Raw genomic sequence first — 19,257 nt, forward strand, 5'->3', positions numbered from 1 at the left:
CTGTCAGTATGTCAGTCAGTCTGTCAGTCAACCTGTCAGTCTGTCAGTCAACCTGTCAAACTGTCAGTCAACCTGTCAGTCTGTCAGTCAACCAGTCAGTCTGTCAGTCAATCTGTCAGTATGTCAGTCAGTCTGTCAGTCAACCTGTCAGTCTGTCAGTCAACCTGTCAGACTGTCAGTCAGGTCAGAGCCATAGAGTTAGACAGAGTTACGACATTGAGGGGTCAGAAAACTGAGCACTGTCCAAGCAGCCTGGATGGAGAGGGACAAGCTGTCCATGCAGCCTGGATGGAGAGAGACAAGCTGTCCATGCAGCCAGGATGGAGAGGGACAAGCTGTCCATGCAGCCTGGATGGAGAGGGACAAGCTGTCCATGCAGCCTGGATGGAGAGGGACAAGCTGTCCATGCAGCCTGGATGGAGAGGGACAAGCTGTCCATGCAGCCTGGATGGAGAGGGACAAGCTGTCCATGCAGCCAGGATGGAGAGGGACAAGCTGTCCATGCAGCCTGGATGGAGAGGGACAAGCTGTCCATGCAGCCTGGATGGAGAGGGACAAGCTTTCCATGCAGCCTGGATGGAGAGGGACAAGCTGTCCATGCAGCCTGGATGGAGAGAGACAAGCTGTCCATGCAGCCTGGATGGAGAGAGACAAGCTGTCCATGCAGCCTGGATGGAGAGGGACAAGCTGTCCATGCAGCCTGGATGGAGAGAGACAAGCTGTCCATGCAGCCTGGATGGAGAGGGACAAGCTGTCCATGCAGCCTGGATGGAGAGGGACAAGCTGTCCATGCAGCCTGGATGGAGAGAGACAAGCTGTCCATGCAGCCTGGATGGAGAGGGACAAGCTGTCCATGCAGCCTGGATGGAGAGGGACAAGCTGTCCATGCAGCCTGGATGGAGAGGGACAAGCTGTCCATGCAGCCTGGATGGAGAGAGACAAGCTTTCCATGCAGCCTGGATGGAGAGGGACAAGCTGTCCATGCAGCCTGGATGGAGAGAGACAAGCTGTCCATGCAGCCTGGATGGAGAGAGACAAGCTGTCCATGCAGCCTGGATGGAGAGAGACAAGCTGTCCATGCAGCCTGGATGGAGAGAGACAAGCTGTCCATGCAGCCTGGATGGAGAGAGACAAGCTGTCCATGCAGCCTGGATGGAGAGAGACAAGCTGTCCATGCAGCCTGGATGGAGAGGGACAAGCTGTCCATGCAGCCTGGATGGAGAGGGACAAGCTGTCCATGCAGCCTGGATGGAGAGAGACAAGCTGTCCATGCAGCCTGGATGGAGAGGGACAAGCTGTCCATGCAGCCTGGATGGAGAGAGACAAGCTGTCCATGCAGCCTGGATGGAGAGAGACAAGCTGTCCATGCAGCCTGGATGGAGAGGGACAAGCTGTCCATGCAGCCTGGATGGAGAGAGACAAGCTGTCCATGCAGCCTGGATGGATAGAGACAAGCTGTCCATGCAGCCTGGATGGAGAGGGACAAGCTGTCCATACAGCCTGGATGTAGAGGGACAAGCTGTCCATGCAGCCTGGATGGAGAGGGACAAGCTGTCCATGCAGCCTGGATGGAGAGGGACAAGCTGTCCATGCAGCCTGGATGGAGAGGGACAAGCTGTCCATGCAGCCTGGATGGAGAGGGACAAGCTGTCCATGCAGCCTGGATGGAGAGAGACAAGCTGTCCATGCAGCCTGGATGGAGAGGGACAAGCTGTCCATGCAGCCTGGATGGAGAGGGACAAGCTGTCCATGCAGCCTGGATGGAGAGGGACAAGCTGTCCATGCAGCCTGGATGGAGAGGGACAAGCTGTCCATACAGCCTGGATGGAGAGGGACAAGCTGTCCATGCAGCCTGGATGGAGAGAGACAAGCTGTCCATGCAGCCTGGATGGAGAGGGACAAGCTGTCCATGCAGCCTGGATGGAGAGAGACAAGCTGTCCATGCAGCCTGGATGGAGAGAGACAAGCTGTCCATGCAGCCTGGATGGAGAGAGACAAGCTGTCCATGCAGCCTGGATGGAGAGGGACAAGCTGTCCATGCAGCCTGGATGGAGAGGGACAAGCTGTCCATGCAGCCTGGATGGAGAGGGACAAGCTGTCCATGCAGCCTGGATGGAGAGGGACAAGCTGTCCATGCAGCCTGGATGGAGAGGGACAAGCTGTCCATGCAGCCTGGATGGAGAGAGACAAGCTGTCCATGCAGCCTGGATGGAGAGAGACAAGCTGTCCATGCAGCCTTTTTTTCTCCTATGAATCGCTCTGCAGTAGAGCACAGCACGGGTCCATAAAATTGGACCCGGTCCGAAACGGACCCGGTGCTATCAGAACCGAACCGATATGGAACCGAGCAAAATTATAATTTGCCGCGCCCGACTCGAAATGGACCCGAAAGAATTGGAGCCGATAAAAACAGGATCCGATCCGAAATAAACCTAACCGATCCGAAAGACCCGTTACCCGTGGTGTAACGGGTGTGATTATGAGACTGAACACTGAAGATGTTCCGTCTTACCATGACAGAACACTTTGTTGTTCTGCAGCCGTGTTCAAATGACCATGACAGAACACTTTGTTGTTCTGCAGCTGTGTTCAAATGACCATGACAGAACACCTTGTTGTTCTTCACTCATCCGGCATTTCTCAGCAAAGCATGCTGATTTCAAACAGCAACAACGTGAGCTTCGAATGGAATGTATATTTTTCAAGAAATACATCTAGCAGCCAATAAGTTGATGTCTGTCTGTCTGTCTGTCTGTCTGTCTGTCTGTCTGTCAGAGGTCTCACCACCGTAGATGGAAGTCCATATTTCACCAACTATCTGAACATCGCGTTTCAACTCTATGTGCTGGTGACCACCGCCAACAGCCCTGACGTAATGTATGTATCTATCTATCTATCTATCTATCTATCTATCTATCTATCTATCTATCTATCTATCTATCTATCTATCTATCTATCTATCTATCTATCTATATATGTACCTACAATCCTACATGTAGACTCAACGCTGTGTGTTGGTCATATATACATACAAACTGCCTAGTTATGTCCCACAGCGCCCCCCTCAGGTCCTCCATCCACTGCTGGCCTGCTTCAAGTGCCTTAAAACATATGGTGAGGCAGCTTTCTGCTTCTACGGGATGGTACATTAACATGGTTTCTCTATCAGGATGGTACATTAACATGGTTTCTCTATCAGGATGGTACATTAACATGGTTTCTCTATGAGGATGGTACATTAACATGGTTTCTCTATGAGGATGGTACATTAACATGGTTTCTCTATCAGGATGGTACATTAACATGGTTTCTCTATCAGGATGGTACATTAACATGGTTTCTCTATGAGGATGGTACATTAACATGGTTTCTCTATCAGGATGGTACATTAACATGGTTTCTCTACAGGATGGTACATTAACATGGTTTCTCTATCAGGATGGTACATTAACATGGTTTCTCCTCTATCAGGATGGTACATTAATTATTATTATCTTGCCCAATACGTTTATAAACGTACCCCCCCTGGGACCTGTTCTTGCCAGCTACGTGTATACACGTAGACAAAAGTGTATGAACCTGCGGTCGGTCTGTTTACCTTTTAGCATTGCTCCGGCTAGCATAGCCCTCCTCCGTCACCAACAGCCATGTTTTTTTTTAAATCCAGCTCAGTTGAGCCTCCATTATAACCCGATTTTCAAAGCGCTGTATCTCCAAAGGTTAGAGAGCTGTCCATGGTGAGCCGGCGCGCACCAGACGATCGTAAATCATTTGTGATTTTGTATCGCATCGCATCGAAAATGTAGCTGGTTGTTCTGCTAGCTAAAGGCTGTGGGCTGTGTTGTGTGGTGTCGTTCCACTTCCGGAAGCCCCTCCGCTTCCTGTTTAACCCGGAAGGACAACAAGCTCCGTAACATTGAAGTCAATGAGAGGCAGTGAAGCGTTCAAACTTTTTGAACACTAGATGGCAGCAAATGATTGAACATGGTTTATCCTCTCCAGGATGGTACAGTAACATGGTTTCTCTATCAGGATGGTACAGTAACATGGTTTCTCTATCAGGATGGTACAGTAACATGGTTTCTCCTCTATCAGGGTGGTACAGTAACATGGTTTCTCTATCAGGATGGTACATTAACATGGTTTCTCCTCTATCAGGATGGTACAGTAACATGGTTTCTCCTCTATCAGGATGGTACATTAACATGGTTTCTCCTCTATCAGGATGGTACATTAACATGGTTTCTCTATCAGGATGGTACAGTAACATGGTTTCTCCTCTATCAGGATGGTACATTAACATGGTTTCTCCTCTATCAGGATGGTACAGTAACATGGTTTCTCCTCTATCAGGATGGTACATTAACATGGTTTCTCTACAAGATGGTACAGTAACATGGTTTCTCCTCTATCAGGATGGTACATTAACCCTTAGAAGAGCAATGACGCCAATTGTGTCAAGTAATGACATTCTGGAAGAGAGCAATGACGCCAATTGGCGTCTTTCTCGTTTCTTATTAATCTAAACATATTAATATGCTCCGGAGCGCTGTTTAAATTCCTGAGCTTATATTCCAACTACATTACCCAGAATTCCCGTGTCACGTGACACACGTGTATGCTTTCCTATTGGAAACTGACGCCCAGCTCCCAGTGAACAGGGGGGTTGGTTGACTCCTCCGAGGTGGGCACTAGATCAGCTGGAGGAAGAGTTTTTCAGCCAGGTTTGCAGTCACCGCAAAAAAAACAATCTGAAAAATGATCCATCCGTGTCCAGTGGCATTCTCCAGTCCCAGACCGTTGGCTGGGCTGCAACATCCACCCTCGCGGATTACACGTGTGCAATGTTTTTTCTTCTCCCCACCGGAGTTACCACCAAGGCTGATGCCTTCGCTAAAAGGTAATTTTATTGTATTCGAAAATGCCCTAATATGACATGTCTAGTAAGACGATCCCTATATTTGGCCCGAGCTGACCTAGTGCTGATATCAGATAGATGTGGTAGAACCATATATGGATAGATCTAACTGGTTTAGTCATCGTGACAGGCATAGTCGGAGAATATATAACAAGGGTCGGTACTATAGGTGATCGACGTAGCTAACAAAAACATCTGATCAAATGAATGTATTGTACTGTGTCTTTGTGGGCCGAATCGTGGCATCGTGGCATACAAATAGATGTTTGTATAATTAGTATCACGATAAAATAATATGGCGACGTTAGAATGACACCACCAATGAGTGATCGCGGGTAATGTAGCTGCCCAGCGTATATCCAGCACCATCGCGTCACCACATTCCACTGGCTGTTGGCTAGTAGTAGTTGCTAACAAACACTGCACAAATGGTACTGGCTATTGGCCGGGCTACAAGCCCGGGCAATAGCCAGTACCAATGTTGCTGGATGATTGCGACGCAATGGTGCTGGATATACCCTGGGCAGCTAGCTACATTACCAGCGATCACTCATTGGTGTTTCATTCTAACGTTGCCATATTATTTTATCGTGATACTACTTATACAAGCATCTATTTGTATTTTTCATGCCACGACTCGGCCCACAAAGACACTGCACAATAAAATCATTTGATCGCCAGCAGCCGGGTAAAACGCCATGTAATAGTAGCGTGCACTGACTACAGCTAAAATGTTTATTTCCTTTTATATATTTAGAACTGGCATCAGATGAGGAGGAGGAGGAGGAGGATGAAGAGTCAGACTGCGATGGCGTTCTCCGACACTGAACCGGATTCATTCATTCATTCATTTCAGGGGTGTTTTTTTTATTTATCCTACTCACACATAACCTGACTCCGCCAGATGGGGCAGCAGAGAGTGGCCGGGCATCAATTCTGCCTGAGAGTTCCCAGATGGGAGCAGGAGGGGGGAACACAGTGTACTCTCTGCGGCCCCATCTGGCGGAGTCAGGTTAACTCACACACACACACACCGTCAAGGACTGGGTTTGGGGACATTTGTGAGGAGTAGCTCTGATCCATAGCTCTAAATGCGCATTTAGAGCTATGGATCAGAGCTAGGGGAGGAGTAACTGTTTTGTATGTAGGCCTATTTATTTTCTGTAATATTTATCATTTTATTATGTTAGTAGTCGTAAAAAATAAAAGACGCTTTTACAATGAGTTAGACCTGTCATGACTATTTTGTTCACTATTGTGAGGTTTATTGTATATGACAAAGCAAGTTTCAACTGTGATTTACTCTGTAACGGTAGATGGTAATAACTCAATTTCTTTTTTATAATACAGTATACATTCAAGTCTATATTTTGATACATATCATGGGCACCAAGTCATATCAAAACAATGTCCTTGGATGTGTTTTTTATCAAAACTGTGTTTCTTCATAACAGGTTTTTGAGATACATGCATGAATAGACAAGGTACTGGTAAGACTATGTAAACATGGTATATATCAAAATGTGCGTTAGAATGTCTAATTTTACCCCAAAAAAGAATTGAGTTTATATGATGTTCCAATTCAGAGGTATGGGGACTTTTAGCTGGATAGGTCAGATTGATCATGACTGACCATGCTATTTATAGATGGCAAAATATCTACAGTGGTACATGTGAGAAACTTTTTATTTTATTTTAATTGAACTAGACAACTCACCCTTTAAAATGAGATAACTCACCCTTTAAAATGAGATATTGCATGGCTATGTACGCCCAGCAGAAAAAAAGTTATTTAGAAAATAAAACTTCAACCGGGCATAGCTTTTTTTGTTGTCCTAGAAACACTACCCAGTGTAAATGCAGGCTCTTTTAAATGGCTTCCAACACAAAAACTAAACATTTCATCAACTCAGTTAATTTTTTTCCTGGAAGCAGACAAGTCAAGCTTTCTCTGAAGGTCTTTCGTTGTCACACATTCACAACAGAGAATTTTCAATAAATCATTCAAAAACGGGATTATGCCATAGAGAAGTCTACCTACTATATAGAAATCCTTGAAACTCTCAAAGAGTTAACATGGTTTCTCCTCTACAGGATGGTACATTAACATGGTTTCTCCTCTACAGGATGGTACATTAACATGGTTTATCCTCTATCAGGATGGTGCAGTAACATGGTTTCTCCTCTCCAGGATGCCAGCGTACAACCACAGCTCTTTCTTCGCCGTGTTCTTCATCCTCTACATCCTCATCAACACCTACATCTTCATGTCCATCTTCCTGGCGGTGGTTTACAACAACTACAAGAAAAACCTCAAGGTCTGTCTGTCTGTCTGTCTGTCTGTCTGTCTGTCTGTCTGTCTGTCATAGCTCCACCTTGAGGCTGATTAGAAAATGTTCAAATGGCATTTCTTCCATAATCCTCTACGAATCGCCATAATCATCTACAAATCGCCATAATCCTCTACGAATCGCCATAATCCTCTATGAATCACCATAATCCTCTATGAATCGCCATAATCCTCTATGAATCACCATAATCCTCTATGAATCGCCATAATCCTCTATGAATCACCATAATCCTCTATGAATCACCATAATCCTCTATAAATGACCATAATCCTCTATAAATGACCATAATCCTCTATGAATCACCATAATTCTCTATGAATCATCATAATCCTCTATGAATCACCATAATCCTCAATGAATCACCATAATTCTCTATGAATCACCATAATCCTCTATGAATCACCATAATCCTCTATGAATCACCATAATACTCTATGAATCGCCGTAATCCTCTATGAATCACCATAATCCTCTATGAATCATCATAATCCTCTATGAATCACCATAATCCTCTATGAATCGCCATAATCCTCTATGAATCACCATAATCAATTTCCACACACACACTTTCATATAGTCGGCCTATAGAGGGATTCTATAGAGGTAACAAAATTAAACTTGCATTTAAACTAGAAATGCACTGTTAGGGTTAGGGTTAGCCCTAACCTTAACCCTAACTCTGTCGACGTGCCGGGTGAGAAAGGGTTAATAATAATAGTAAGTACAGTACCGTCTCTGGCCACCAGGAGGAGGTACGGCAGCTGGTCAGGGCCAAAAGACACAAGATGGTCCGAGCGTTCGCCGTGCTCCAGGAAGGGGCAGAGCCGGGCGTTAGCCACGCCTCCTGGAACCAGCTGGTTTGTCGCGTCCAGCCGGACATTAGCTCCGCCCACCGCCAGCTGCTGTGGAGCGTCTCAGACCCTGAGCGCACCGGGCGCACAGGTGCGTCTAAACCCCGCCCCCTCTGTCTAAACCCCACCCCCCTCTGTCTAAACCCCACCCCCCTCTGTCTAACCCCCACCCCCCCCTCCTTCCAAACCCCGCCCCCACTGTCTAAACCCCACCCACTCTGTCTAAAACCCGCCCCCCACTGTCTAAACCCCACCCACTCTGTATAAAACCCGCCCCCACTGTCTAAACCCCACCCACTCTGTATAAAACCCGCCCCCACTGTCTAAACCCCACCCACTCTGTCTAAAACCCGCCCCAACTGTCTAAACCCCACCCACTCTGTCTAAACCCCACCCCCTCTGTCTCTCTCTCTTTCTCGCTTTCCAATGTAAAGTCAATGTCTCTCTCTCTCTCTCTCCAATGTAAAGTGAATGTCTCTCTCTCTAGGTAAGCTAGCGTTCGTAGCGTTAGCAGACCTGCTAAACATCCAGGTGATTACCATGAAGTCTAGGCCACACCCCCTCCACACCCGATGCCCCGCCCTCTACGAAGCCACACCCAGCCGGCTGCTCCGTCGAATCGTCCGCCACAGGTATGAGCCAATCAGCTTAGACCTAGACCGGTAAGAGCCAATCAGCTTAGACCTAGACCGGTGAGAGCCAATCAGCTTAGACCTTGTCATGTCAGTCAATCATCAGTAAATGTAATACCTTTGAAGAAACATCATTCTTATGTGTGTGTGTGTGTGTGTGTGTGTGTGTGTGTGTGTGTGTGTGTGTGTGTGTGTGTGTGTGTGTGTGTGTGTGTGTGTGTGTTTGCGCTTGCGCGTGCGTGCGTGCGTCTGTGCGTGTGTGCGTGCGCAGGGGGTTTGCGATCCTCTATGATGTCATCATATTGATAAACGCTGTGTTCATCGGATTGGACGAGGAGAATCCCGTGGTGGGCGTGTCCGAATGGGTCTTCCTGTCTCTCTACCTCCTGGAGATTGTCCTCAAACTGTACACGTTTGAACCTCGAGCCTTCTATGCCCGACACAACTTCTGGAACTGGTAACGATATTATTATTACTGTTTATATTATGTAGTCTTAGTCTGGGACATGTGGAGCGTTGTCCAGGGTGTTTTAGAGAAGGGAGAAGAGTCTGGGACGTGTGGAGCGTTGTCCAGGGTGTTTTAGAGAAGGGAGAAGAGTCTGGGACGTGTGGAGCGTTGTCCAGGGTTTTTTAGAGAAGGGAGAAGAGTCTGGGACGCGTGGAGCGTTGTCCAGGGTGTTTTAGAGAAGGGAGAAGAGTCTGGGACGCGTGGAGCGTTGTCCAGGGATTTTTAGAGAAGGGGGAAGAGTCTGGGACGCGTGGAGCGTTGTCCAGGGTGTTTTAGAGAAGGGAGAAGAGTCTGGGACGCGTGGAGCGTTGTCCAGGGTGTTTTAGAGAAGGGAGAAGAGTCTGGGACGCGTGGAGCGTTGTCCAGGGTGTTTTAGAGAAGGGAGAAGAGTCTGGGACGAGTGGAGCGCTGTCCAGGGTGTTTTAGAGAAAGGTGAAGAGTCTGGGACGTGTGGAGCGTTGTCCAGGGTGTTTTAGAGAAGGGAGAAGAGTCTGGGACGTGTGGAGCGTTGTCCAGGGTGTTTTTGGAGAAGGGAGAAGAGTCTGGGACGTGTGGAGCGTTGTCCAGGGTGTTTTAGAGAAGGGAGAAGAGTCTGGGACGTGTGGAGCGTTGTCCAGGGTGTTTTAGAGAAGGGAGAAGAGTCTGGGACGTGTGGAGCGTTGTCCAGGGTGTTTTCGAGAAGGGAGAAGAGTCTGGGACGTGTGGAGCATTGTCCAGGGTGTTTTCGAGAAGGGAGAAGAGTCTGGGACGTGTGGAGCGTTGTCCAGGGTGTTTTAGAGAAGGGAGAAGAGTCTGGGACGTGTGGAGCGTTGTCCAGGGTGTTTTCGAGAAGGGAGAAGAGTCTGGGACGTGTGGAGCGTTGTCCAGGGTGTTTTAGAGAAGGGAGAAGAGTCTGGGACGTGTGGAGCGTTGTCCAGGGGGTTTTAGAGAAAGGAGAAGAGTCTGGGACATGTGGAGCGTTGTCCAGGGTGTTTTAGAGAAGGGAGAAGAGTCTGGGACGCGTGGAGCGTTGTCCAGGGTGTTTTAGAGAAGGGAGAAGAGTCTGGGACGCGTGGAGCGTTGTCCAGGGATTTTTAGAGAAGGGGGAAGAGTCTGGGACGCGTGGAGCGTTGTCCAGGGTGTTTTAGAGAAGGGAGAAGAGTCTGGGGCGCGTGGAGCGTTGTCCAGGGTGTTTTAGAGAAGGGAGAAGAGTCTGGGACGCGTGGAGCGTTGTCCAGGGTGTTTTAGAGAAGGGAGAAGAGTCTGGGACGAGTGGAGCGTTGTCCAGGGTGTTTTAGAGAAAGGTGAAGAGTCTGGGACGTGTGGAGCGTTGTCCAGGGTGTTTTAGAGAAGGGAGAAGAGTCTGGGACGTGTGGAGCGTTGTCCAGGGTGTTTTTGGAGAAGGGAGAAGAGTCTGGGACGTGTGGAGCGTTGTCCAGGGTGTTTTAGAGAAGGGAGAAGAGTCTGGGACGTGTGGAGCGTTGTCCAGGGTGTTTTAGAGAAGGGAGAAGAGTCTGGGACGTGTGGAGCGTTGTCCAGGGTGTTTTAGAGAAGGGAGAAGAGTCTGGGATGCGTGGAGCATTGTCCAGGGTGTTTTAGGGGATTATCTGTCTCTATATCTGTACCTGTCTCACCTCTCTGTACCTGTCTCACCTCTCTGACAGGTTCGACACCCTCATCGTGGTCTCAGCCCTCATCGCTACCACAGCAAATGCAGCCATGAAACACGGTGAGAATAATAATAATAATACAATAATATTAATATTAATATTAATATTAATATTAATATTAATATTAATATTAATATTAATATTAATATTAATAATAGTATTAATAATAATAACTGTGAAACACGGGGAGAATAATAATTCTAAACACAAAAAACACTCCTTGGGCTAAAAACAGCCATAGCCGTCATCACAAATGTGATGAGGTCAGCACATTTGAGCACATTTGGGCAAGTGGCTATGGCCGTTTTTAGCCCAAGGAGTGTTTTTTGTGCTAAGCTAATGCTTGGAATTGATTCAGAATCATGAAAACCCCCTAGTTTGACACGTCACGTGATACTGAAAGCAGAATTAATTTAAGCCTGACCTCGAAAAAAAAAAAAAAACTTCTACATCCTCTAAATCCTAGCTTGTAGATCTGCTATTTTTAAATAGCTAAATTATAACATAATGTTTAAAACACCAAAAGGGGTTCCCGCCCAAAATGGGTTAAGGTAGTTTTGCCTTATTGTGCCTTAACAGGTTGTTGATGGTGATGTGATGGTGATAAGCCTATCTCACAGAATTTCCCCGCCCCCTTAATACGCCCCCTTTCGGGGTTAGTGGTGATAGCGTGACGTCACTCCATAGACGCTACATGTTAACAGAGGTAATTTAAGAAGTCTACAACTTTTGTTTTCTCAAGGTAAGGTTTGTTCTATCTGTTCGAGCTGATTTAACATCTTGTTTGCTTCATAATAATATTGGTCTGTCACATTTTTACATTAGAAAATGTACGTGTAAATGCTAATGTTAAATGACACCACTATTTACCGGAAGTGGGCGTGGAAAGCGGGCTGTGAGATAGGCCTATTTGGGGCTCTCAATTCAATTCAATTCAATTCAATTCAATTCAATTCAATTCAATTCAATTCAATTCAATTCAATTCAATTCAATTCAATTCAATTCAATTCAATTTTATTAAAGTGTCAAATCACGTTTTTCATTGCTGGAAATGCCAAAACCCTACACTATAGCTGAATATAGGAGGGGCTTGCCACCCCTCAAAAATCACACCCGTGTGAAGTGAGGGGTGCAATAATCATCATACGTCATCATCTCATTCTGGCCAGTCACAATTTGCGGCCTCACTTTTTGTCTTAAATTTTTTGTCTTCAATTTTTTGTTTACATAAACATTCAGAACTAGTCCCAGGTAGGGCTTTTTTTCATCGCTTTTTTCATCGCTTTTTTTCATAGCTTTTTTTCATAGCTTTTTTTCATAGCTTTTTTTCATAGCTTTTTTTCATAGCTTTTTTTCATAGCTTTTTTTCATAGCTTTTTTTCATTGCTGGAAATGCCAAAACCCTACACTATAGCTGAATATAGGAGGGGCTGGCACCCCTCAAAAATCACACCCGTGTGAAGTGAGGGGTGCAATAATCATCATACGTCATCATCTCATTCTGGGCCTCATCACAATTTGCGGCCTCACTTTTTGTCTTCAATTTTTGTTTTTTCATAGCTTTTTTTCATAGCTTTTTTTCATAGCTTTTTTTCATAGCTTTTTTTTCATAGCTGTTTTCCATAGCTTTTTTCCATAGCTTTTTTTTCATAGCTTTTTTTTCATAGCTTTTTTTCATAGCTTTTTTTCATAGCTTTTTTTTCATAGCTTTTTTTCATAGCTTTTTTTCATAGCTTTTTTTCATAGCTTTTTTCCATAGCTTTTTTCATAGCTTTTTTTCATAGCTTTTTTCCATAGCTTTTTTCCATAGCTTTTTTTCATAGATTTTTTCCATAGCTTTTTTCATAGCTTTTTTTCATAGCTTTTTTCCATAGCTTTTTTCATAGCTTTTTTTCCATAGCTTTTTTCCATAGCTTTTTTTCATAGCTTTTTTTCATAGCTTTTTTCCATAGCTTTTTTCCATAGCTTTTTTCCATAGCTTTTTTCATAGCTTTTTTCCATAGCTTTTTTTTATAGCTTTTTTTCCTGCTGCAGGTGAAGGTTACTAACCTGTCTGTCTCTCTGCCTGTCTGTCTCTCAGCAGGTGGAGGTTACTAACCTGTCTGTCTCTCTGCCTGTCTGTCTCTCAGCAGGTGGAGGTTACTAACCTGTCTGTCTCTCTGCCTGTCTGTCTCTCAGCAGGAGGAGGTTACTAACCTGTCTGTCTCTCTGCCTGTCTGTCTCTCAGCAGGAGGAGGTTACTAACCTGTCTGTCTCTCTGCCTGTCTCTCTCTCAGCAGGAGGAGGTTACTAACCTGTCTGTCTCTCTGCCTGTCTGTCTCTCAGCAGGAGGAGGTTACTAACCTGTCTGTCTCTCTGCCTGTCTGTCTCTCAGCAGGAGGAGGTTACTAACCTGTCTGTCTCTCTGCCTGTCTGTCTCTCAGCAGGAGGAGGTTACTAACCTGTCTGTCTCTCTGCCTGTCTGTCTCTCAGCAGGAGGAGGTTACTAACCTGTCTGTCTCTCTGCCTGTCTGTCTCTCAGCAGGAGGAGGTTACTAACCTGTCTGTCTCTCTGCCTGTCTGTCTCTCAGCAGGAGGAGGTTACTAACCTGTCTGTCTCTCTGCCTGTCTGTCTCTCAGCAGGAGGAGGTTACTAACCTGTCTGTCTCTCTGCCTGTCTGTCTCTCAGCAGGAGGAGGAGGTTACTAACCTGTCTGTCTCTCTGCCTGTCTGTCTCTCAGCAGGAGGAGGAGGTTACTAACCTGTCTGTCTCTCTGCCTGTCTGTCTCTCAGCAGGAGGAGGTTACTAACCTGTCTGTCTCTCAGCAGGTGGAGGTTACTAACCTGTCTGTCTCTCAGCAGGAGGAGGTTACTAACCTGTCTGTCTCTCTGCCTGTCTGTCTCTCAGCAGGAGGAGGAGGTTACTAACCTGTCTGTCTCTCTGCCTGTCTGTCTCTCAGCAGGTGGAGGTTACTAACCTGTCTGTCTCTCTGCCTGTCTGTCTCTCAGCAGGAGGAGGTTACTAACCTGTCTGTCTCTCTGCCTGTCTGTCTCTCAGCAGGAGGAGGTTACTAACCTGTCTGTCTCTCTGCCTGTCTGTCTCTCAGCAGGAGGAGGTTACTAACCTGTCTGTCTCTCTGCCTGTCTGTCTCTCAACAGGAGGAGGTTACTAACCTGTCTGTCTCTCTGCCTGTCTGTCTCTCAGCAGGAGGAGGTTACTAACCTGTCTGTCTCTCTGCCTGTCTGTCTCTCAGCAGGAGGAGGTTACTAACCTGTCTGTCTCTCTGCCTGTCTGTCTCTCAGCAGGAGGAGGTTACTAACCTGTCTGTCTCTCTGCCTGTCTGTCTCTCAGCAGGAGGAGGTTACTAACCTGTCTGTCTCTCTGCCTGTCTGTCTCTCAGCAGGAGGAGGTTACTAACCTGTCTGTCTCTCTGCCTGTCTGTCTCTCAGCAGGAGGAGGTTACTAACCTGTCTGTCTCTCTGCCTGTCTGTCTCTCAGCAGGAGGAGGTTACTAACCTGTCTGTCTCTCTGCCTGTCTGTCTCTCAGCAGGAGGAGGTTACTAACCTGTCTGTCTCTCTGCCTGTCTGTCTCTCAGCAGGAGGAGGTTACTAACCTGTCTGTCTCTCTGCCTGTCTGTCTCTCAGCAGGAGGAGGTTACTAACCTGTCTGTCTCTCTGCCTGTCTGTCTCTCTGCCTGTCTGTCTCTCAGCAGGAGGAGGTTACTAACCTGTCTGTCTCTCTGCCTGTCTGTCTCTCAGCAGGAGGAGGTTACTAACCTGTCTGTCTCTCTGCCTCTGTCTCTCAGCAGGAGGAGGTTACTAACCTGTCTGTCTCTCTGCCTGTCTGTCTCTCAGCAGGAGGAGGTTACTCAGAAAGAGAGATTCTGGACATAATCTTCATCCTCAGAGTTCTGCGTCTGGTCAGAGTGGTGGACAATGTGAAGAGGTACAAATACTATATTACTGTTAGAATACTCTATTACTGTAGTAATACTATCTTACTGTAGTAATACACTATTACTTTACTGTTAACACTTTTCTTGCTATCTATGAATATATTCATTTCCATCCACTAGCTGTATAAAACCAGGAAGTGACGCCCGCATTCTGAACCATAATGATATAAAACCAGGAAGTGACGCCCGCATTCTGAACCATAATGATATAAAACCAGGAAGTGACGCCCGCACTCTGAACCATAAGGATATAAACCAGGAAGTGACGCCCGCACTCTGAACCATAACGATATAAACCAGGAAGTGACGCCCACACTCTGAACCATAACGATATAAACCAGGAAGTGACGCCCACACTCTGAACCATAACGATATAAAACCAGGAAGTGACGCCCACACTCTAAACCATAACGATATAAAACCAGGAAGTGACGTCCACACTCTAAACCATAACGATATAAAACCAGGAAGTGACGCCCACACTCTGAACCATAACGATATAAAACCAGGAAGTGACGTCCACACTCTAAACCATAACGATATAAAACCAGGAAGTGACGCCCGCACTCTGAACCATAACGATATAAAACCAGGAAGTGATGCCCACACTCTGAACCATAACGATATAAAACCAGGAAGTGACACTCTGAACCATAACGATATAAAACCAGGAAGTGACACTCTAAACCATAACGATATAAACCAGGAAGTGACGCCCACACTCTGAACCATAAGGATATAAACCAGGAAGTGACGCCCACACTCTGAACCATAACGATATAAAACCAGGAAGTGACACTCTAAACCATAACGATATAAAACCAGGAAGTGACACTCTGAACCATAACGATATAAAACCAGGAAGTGACACTCTAAACCATAACGATATAAAGCCAGGAAGTGACACTCTAAACCATAATGATATAAAACCAGGAAGTGACGCCCACACTCTGAACCATAACGATATAAAACCAGGAAGTGACACTCTGAACCATAACGATATAAAACCAGGAAGTAACGCCCACACTCTGAACCATAACGATATAAAACCAGGAAGTGACGCCCACACTCTGAACCATAACGATATAAAACCAGGAAGTAACGCCCACACTCTGAACCATAATGATATAAAACCAGGAAGTGACGTCCACACTCTGAACCATAACGATATAAACCAGGAAGTGACACTCTGAACCATAACGATATAAACCAGGAAGTGACGCCCACACTCTGAACCATAACGATATAAACCAGGAAGTGACGCCCACACTCTGAACCATAACGATATAAAACCAGGAAGTGACGCCCACACTCTGAACCATAACGATATAAACCAGGAAGTGACGCCCACACTCTGAACCATAATGATATAAAACCAGGAAGTGACGTCCACACTCTGAACCATAACGATATAAACCAGGAAGTGACACTCTGAACCATAACGATATAAACCAGGAAGTGACGCCCACACTCTGAACCATAACGATATAAACCAGGAAGTGACGCCCACACTCTGAACCATAACGATATAAAACCAGGAAGTAACGTCCACACTCTAAACCATAACGATATAAAACCAGGAAGTGACACTCTGAACCATAACGATATTAAACCAGGAAGTGACGCCCGCACTTTGAACCATAACAATATAAAACCAGGAAGTGACACTCTGAACCATGACGATATAAAACCAGGAAGTGACACCCGCACTCTGAACCATAACGATATAAAACCAGGAAGTGACACTCTAAACCATAACGATATAAAACCAGGAAGTGACACTCTAAACCATAACGATATAAAACCAGGAAGTGACACTCTAAACCATAACGATATAAAACCAGGAAGTGACACTCTAAACCATAACGATATAAAACCAGGAAGTGACGCCCGCACTCTGAACCATAACGATATAAAACCAGGAAGTGACGCCCACACTCTGAACCATAACAATATAAAACCAGGAAGTGACACTCTGAACCATGACGATATAAAACCAGGAAGTGACGCCCGCACTCTGAACCATAACGATATAAAACCAGGAAGTGACACTCTAAACCATAACGATATAAAACCAGGAAGTGACACTCTAAACCATAACGATATAAAACCAGGAAGTGACGCCCACACTCTGAACCATAACAATATAAAACCAGGAAGTGACACTCTGAACCATGACGATATAAAACCAGGAAGTGACGCCCGCACTCTGAACCATAACGATATAAAACCAGGAAGTGACACTCTAAACCATAACGATATAAAACCAGGAAGTGACACTCTAAACCATAACGATATAAAACCAGGAAGTGACACTCTAAACCATAACGATATAAAACCAGGAAGTGACACTCTAAACCATAACGATATAAAACCAGGAAGTGACGCCCGCACTCTGAACCATAACGATATAAAACCAGGAAGTGACGCCCACACTCTGAACCATAACGATATAAAACCAGGAAGTGACACTCTGAACCATAACGATATCAAACCAGGAAGTGACACTCTGAACCATAACGATATAAACCAGGAAGTGACACTCTGAACCATAACGATATAAAACCAAGGACTGTCTAAAGAGGACGAGACGCGAAGACCGTACGGGCGACACCATGTTGCTTATGGTGCTCCATGGAAGGAAAGAAACATGCGCAGTTAAGACCAAGGAAGCTGAACGCGGAAGTGTTGGCTGCATATAGCCCATTGCGCATGTTTCTTTCCTTCCATGGAGCACCATAAGCAACATGGCGTCGCCCGTACGGTCTTCGCGTCTCGTCCTCTTTAGACAGTCCTTGTATAAAACCAGGAAGTGACGCCCGCACTCTGAACCATAACGATATAAAACCAGGAATTGAAGCCCACACTCTGAACCATAACGATATAAAACCAGGAAGTGAAGCCCACACTGAACCATAACGATATGAAGCTTGGAGGTGAATGGTTGTCATTGGTTGTTTCATTGGGTGAATGGTTGTGATTGGCCGATGTATGTGTGTCCCTATTGGTTCAGGATGATCATGTGATCTCTCTGTGTCTTCTGATAGGTTCAGGATGATCATCAACACTCTGATAAAGATTGGTCCCACCATCCTGACGTTTGGACAACTCATCCTGGTAACAATACTAATTAATAATAGTACTACTAATATATGACACCATCCTGACGTTTGGACAACTCATTCTGATCTGAGTACTGTCTTATAATACTCTGAGTACTGTCTTATAATACTCTGAGTACTGTCTTATACTTATAATACACTGAGTACTGTCTTACACTAATAATACACTGAGTACTGTCTTACACTAATAATACACTGAGTACTGTCTTACAATACACTGAGTACTGTCTTATAATACACTGAGTACTGTCTTACACTAATAATACACTGAGAACTGTCTTACACTTATAATACACTGAGTACTGTCTTATAATACACTGAGTACTGTCTTATAATACACTGAGTACTGTCTTATAATACACTGAGTACTGTCTTATAATACACTGAGTACTGTCTTACACTTCTAATACACTGAGTACTGTCTTATAATACACTGAGAACTGTCTTATAATACACTGAGTACTGTCTTATAATACACTGAGTACTGTCTTATAATACACTGAGTACTGTCTTATAATACACTGAGTACTGTCTTATAATACACTGAGTACTGTCTTATAATACACTGAGTACTGTCTTACACTATAGTCTGCTAAATGCCTAAATTGTAATAATACACTGAGTACTGTCTTACACTAATAATACACTGAGTACTGTCTTACACTAATAATACACTGAGGACTGTCTTACACTTATAATACACTGAGTACTGTCTTACACTAATAATACACTGAGTACTGTCTTACACTTATAATACACTGAGTACTGTCTTACACTAATAATACACTGAGTACTGTCTTACACTTATAATACACTGAGTACTGTCTTATAATACACTGAGTACTGTCTTACACTAATAATACACTGAGTACTGTCTTATAATACACTGAGTACTGTCTTACACTAATAATACACTGAGTACTGTCTTATAATACACTGAGTACTGTCTTATAATACACTGAGTACTGTCTTACACTAATAATACACTGAGTACTGTCTTACACTAATAATACACTGAGTACTGTCTTATAATACACTGAGTACTGTCTTACACTAATAATACACTGAGTACTGTCTTATAATACACTGAGTACTGTCTTACACTAATAATACACTGAGTACTGTCTTACACTAATAATACACTGAGTACTGTCTTATAATACACTGAGTACTGTCTTATAATACACTGAGTACTGTCTTATAATACACTGAGTACTGTCTTACACTATAGTCTGCTAAATGCCTAAATTGTAATAATACACTGAGTACTGTCTTACACTAATAATACA

General features: G+C 45.0%; 1 protein-coding gene across 3 annotated transcripts in view; it reads left to right on the plus strand.

The window, feature by feature from the left end:
* The window catches only part of tpcn3 (two pore segment channel 3), a 78,052-nt gene that overhangs the window by 13,366 nt on the left and 45,429 nt on the right, over window positions 1-19,257 (plus strand). For all 3 annotated transcript variants that reach the window (XM_079499829.1, XM_079499831.1, XM_079499830.1), the window contains exons 7-14: window positions 2,776-2,877; window positions 7,110-7,236; window positions 8,016-8,211; window positions 8,608-8,752; window positions 9,024-9,209; window positions 10,904-10,968; window positions 14,746-14,836; window positions 17,894-17,963. In XM_079499829.1, the coding sequence (XP_079355955.1) occupies window positions 2,776-2,877; window positions 7,110-7,236; window positions 8,016-8,211; window positions 8,608-8,752; window positions 9,024-9,209; window positions 10,904-10,968; window positions 14,746-14,836; window positions 17,894-17,963 (982 nt within the window). The remainder of the gene's footprint in view (window positions 1-2,775; window positions 2,878-7,109; window positions 7,237-8,015; window positions 8,212-8,607; window positions 8,753-9,023; window positions 9,210-10,903; window positions 10,969-14,745; window positions 14,837-17,893; window positions 17,964-19,257) is intronic.

The sequence above is a fragment of the Electrona antarctica genome (genome assembly GCF_951216825.1).
Source record: "Electrona antarctica genome assembly, chromosome: 4".
In the NCBI taxonomy this organism is placed as follows: Eukaryota; Metazoa; Chordata; class Actinopteri; order Myctophiformes; family Myctophidae; genus Electrona; species Electrona antarctica.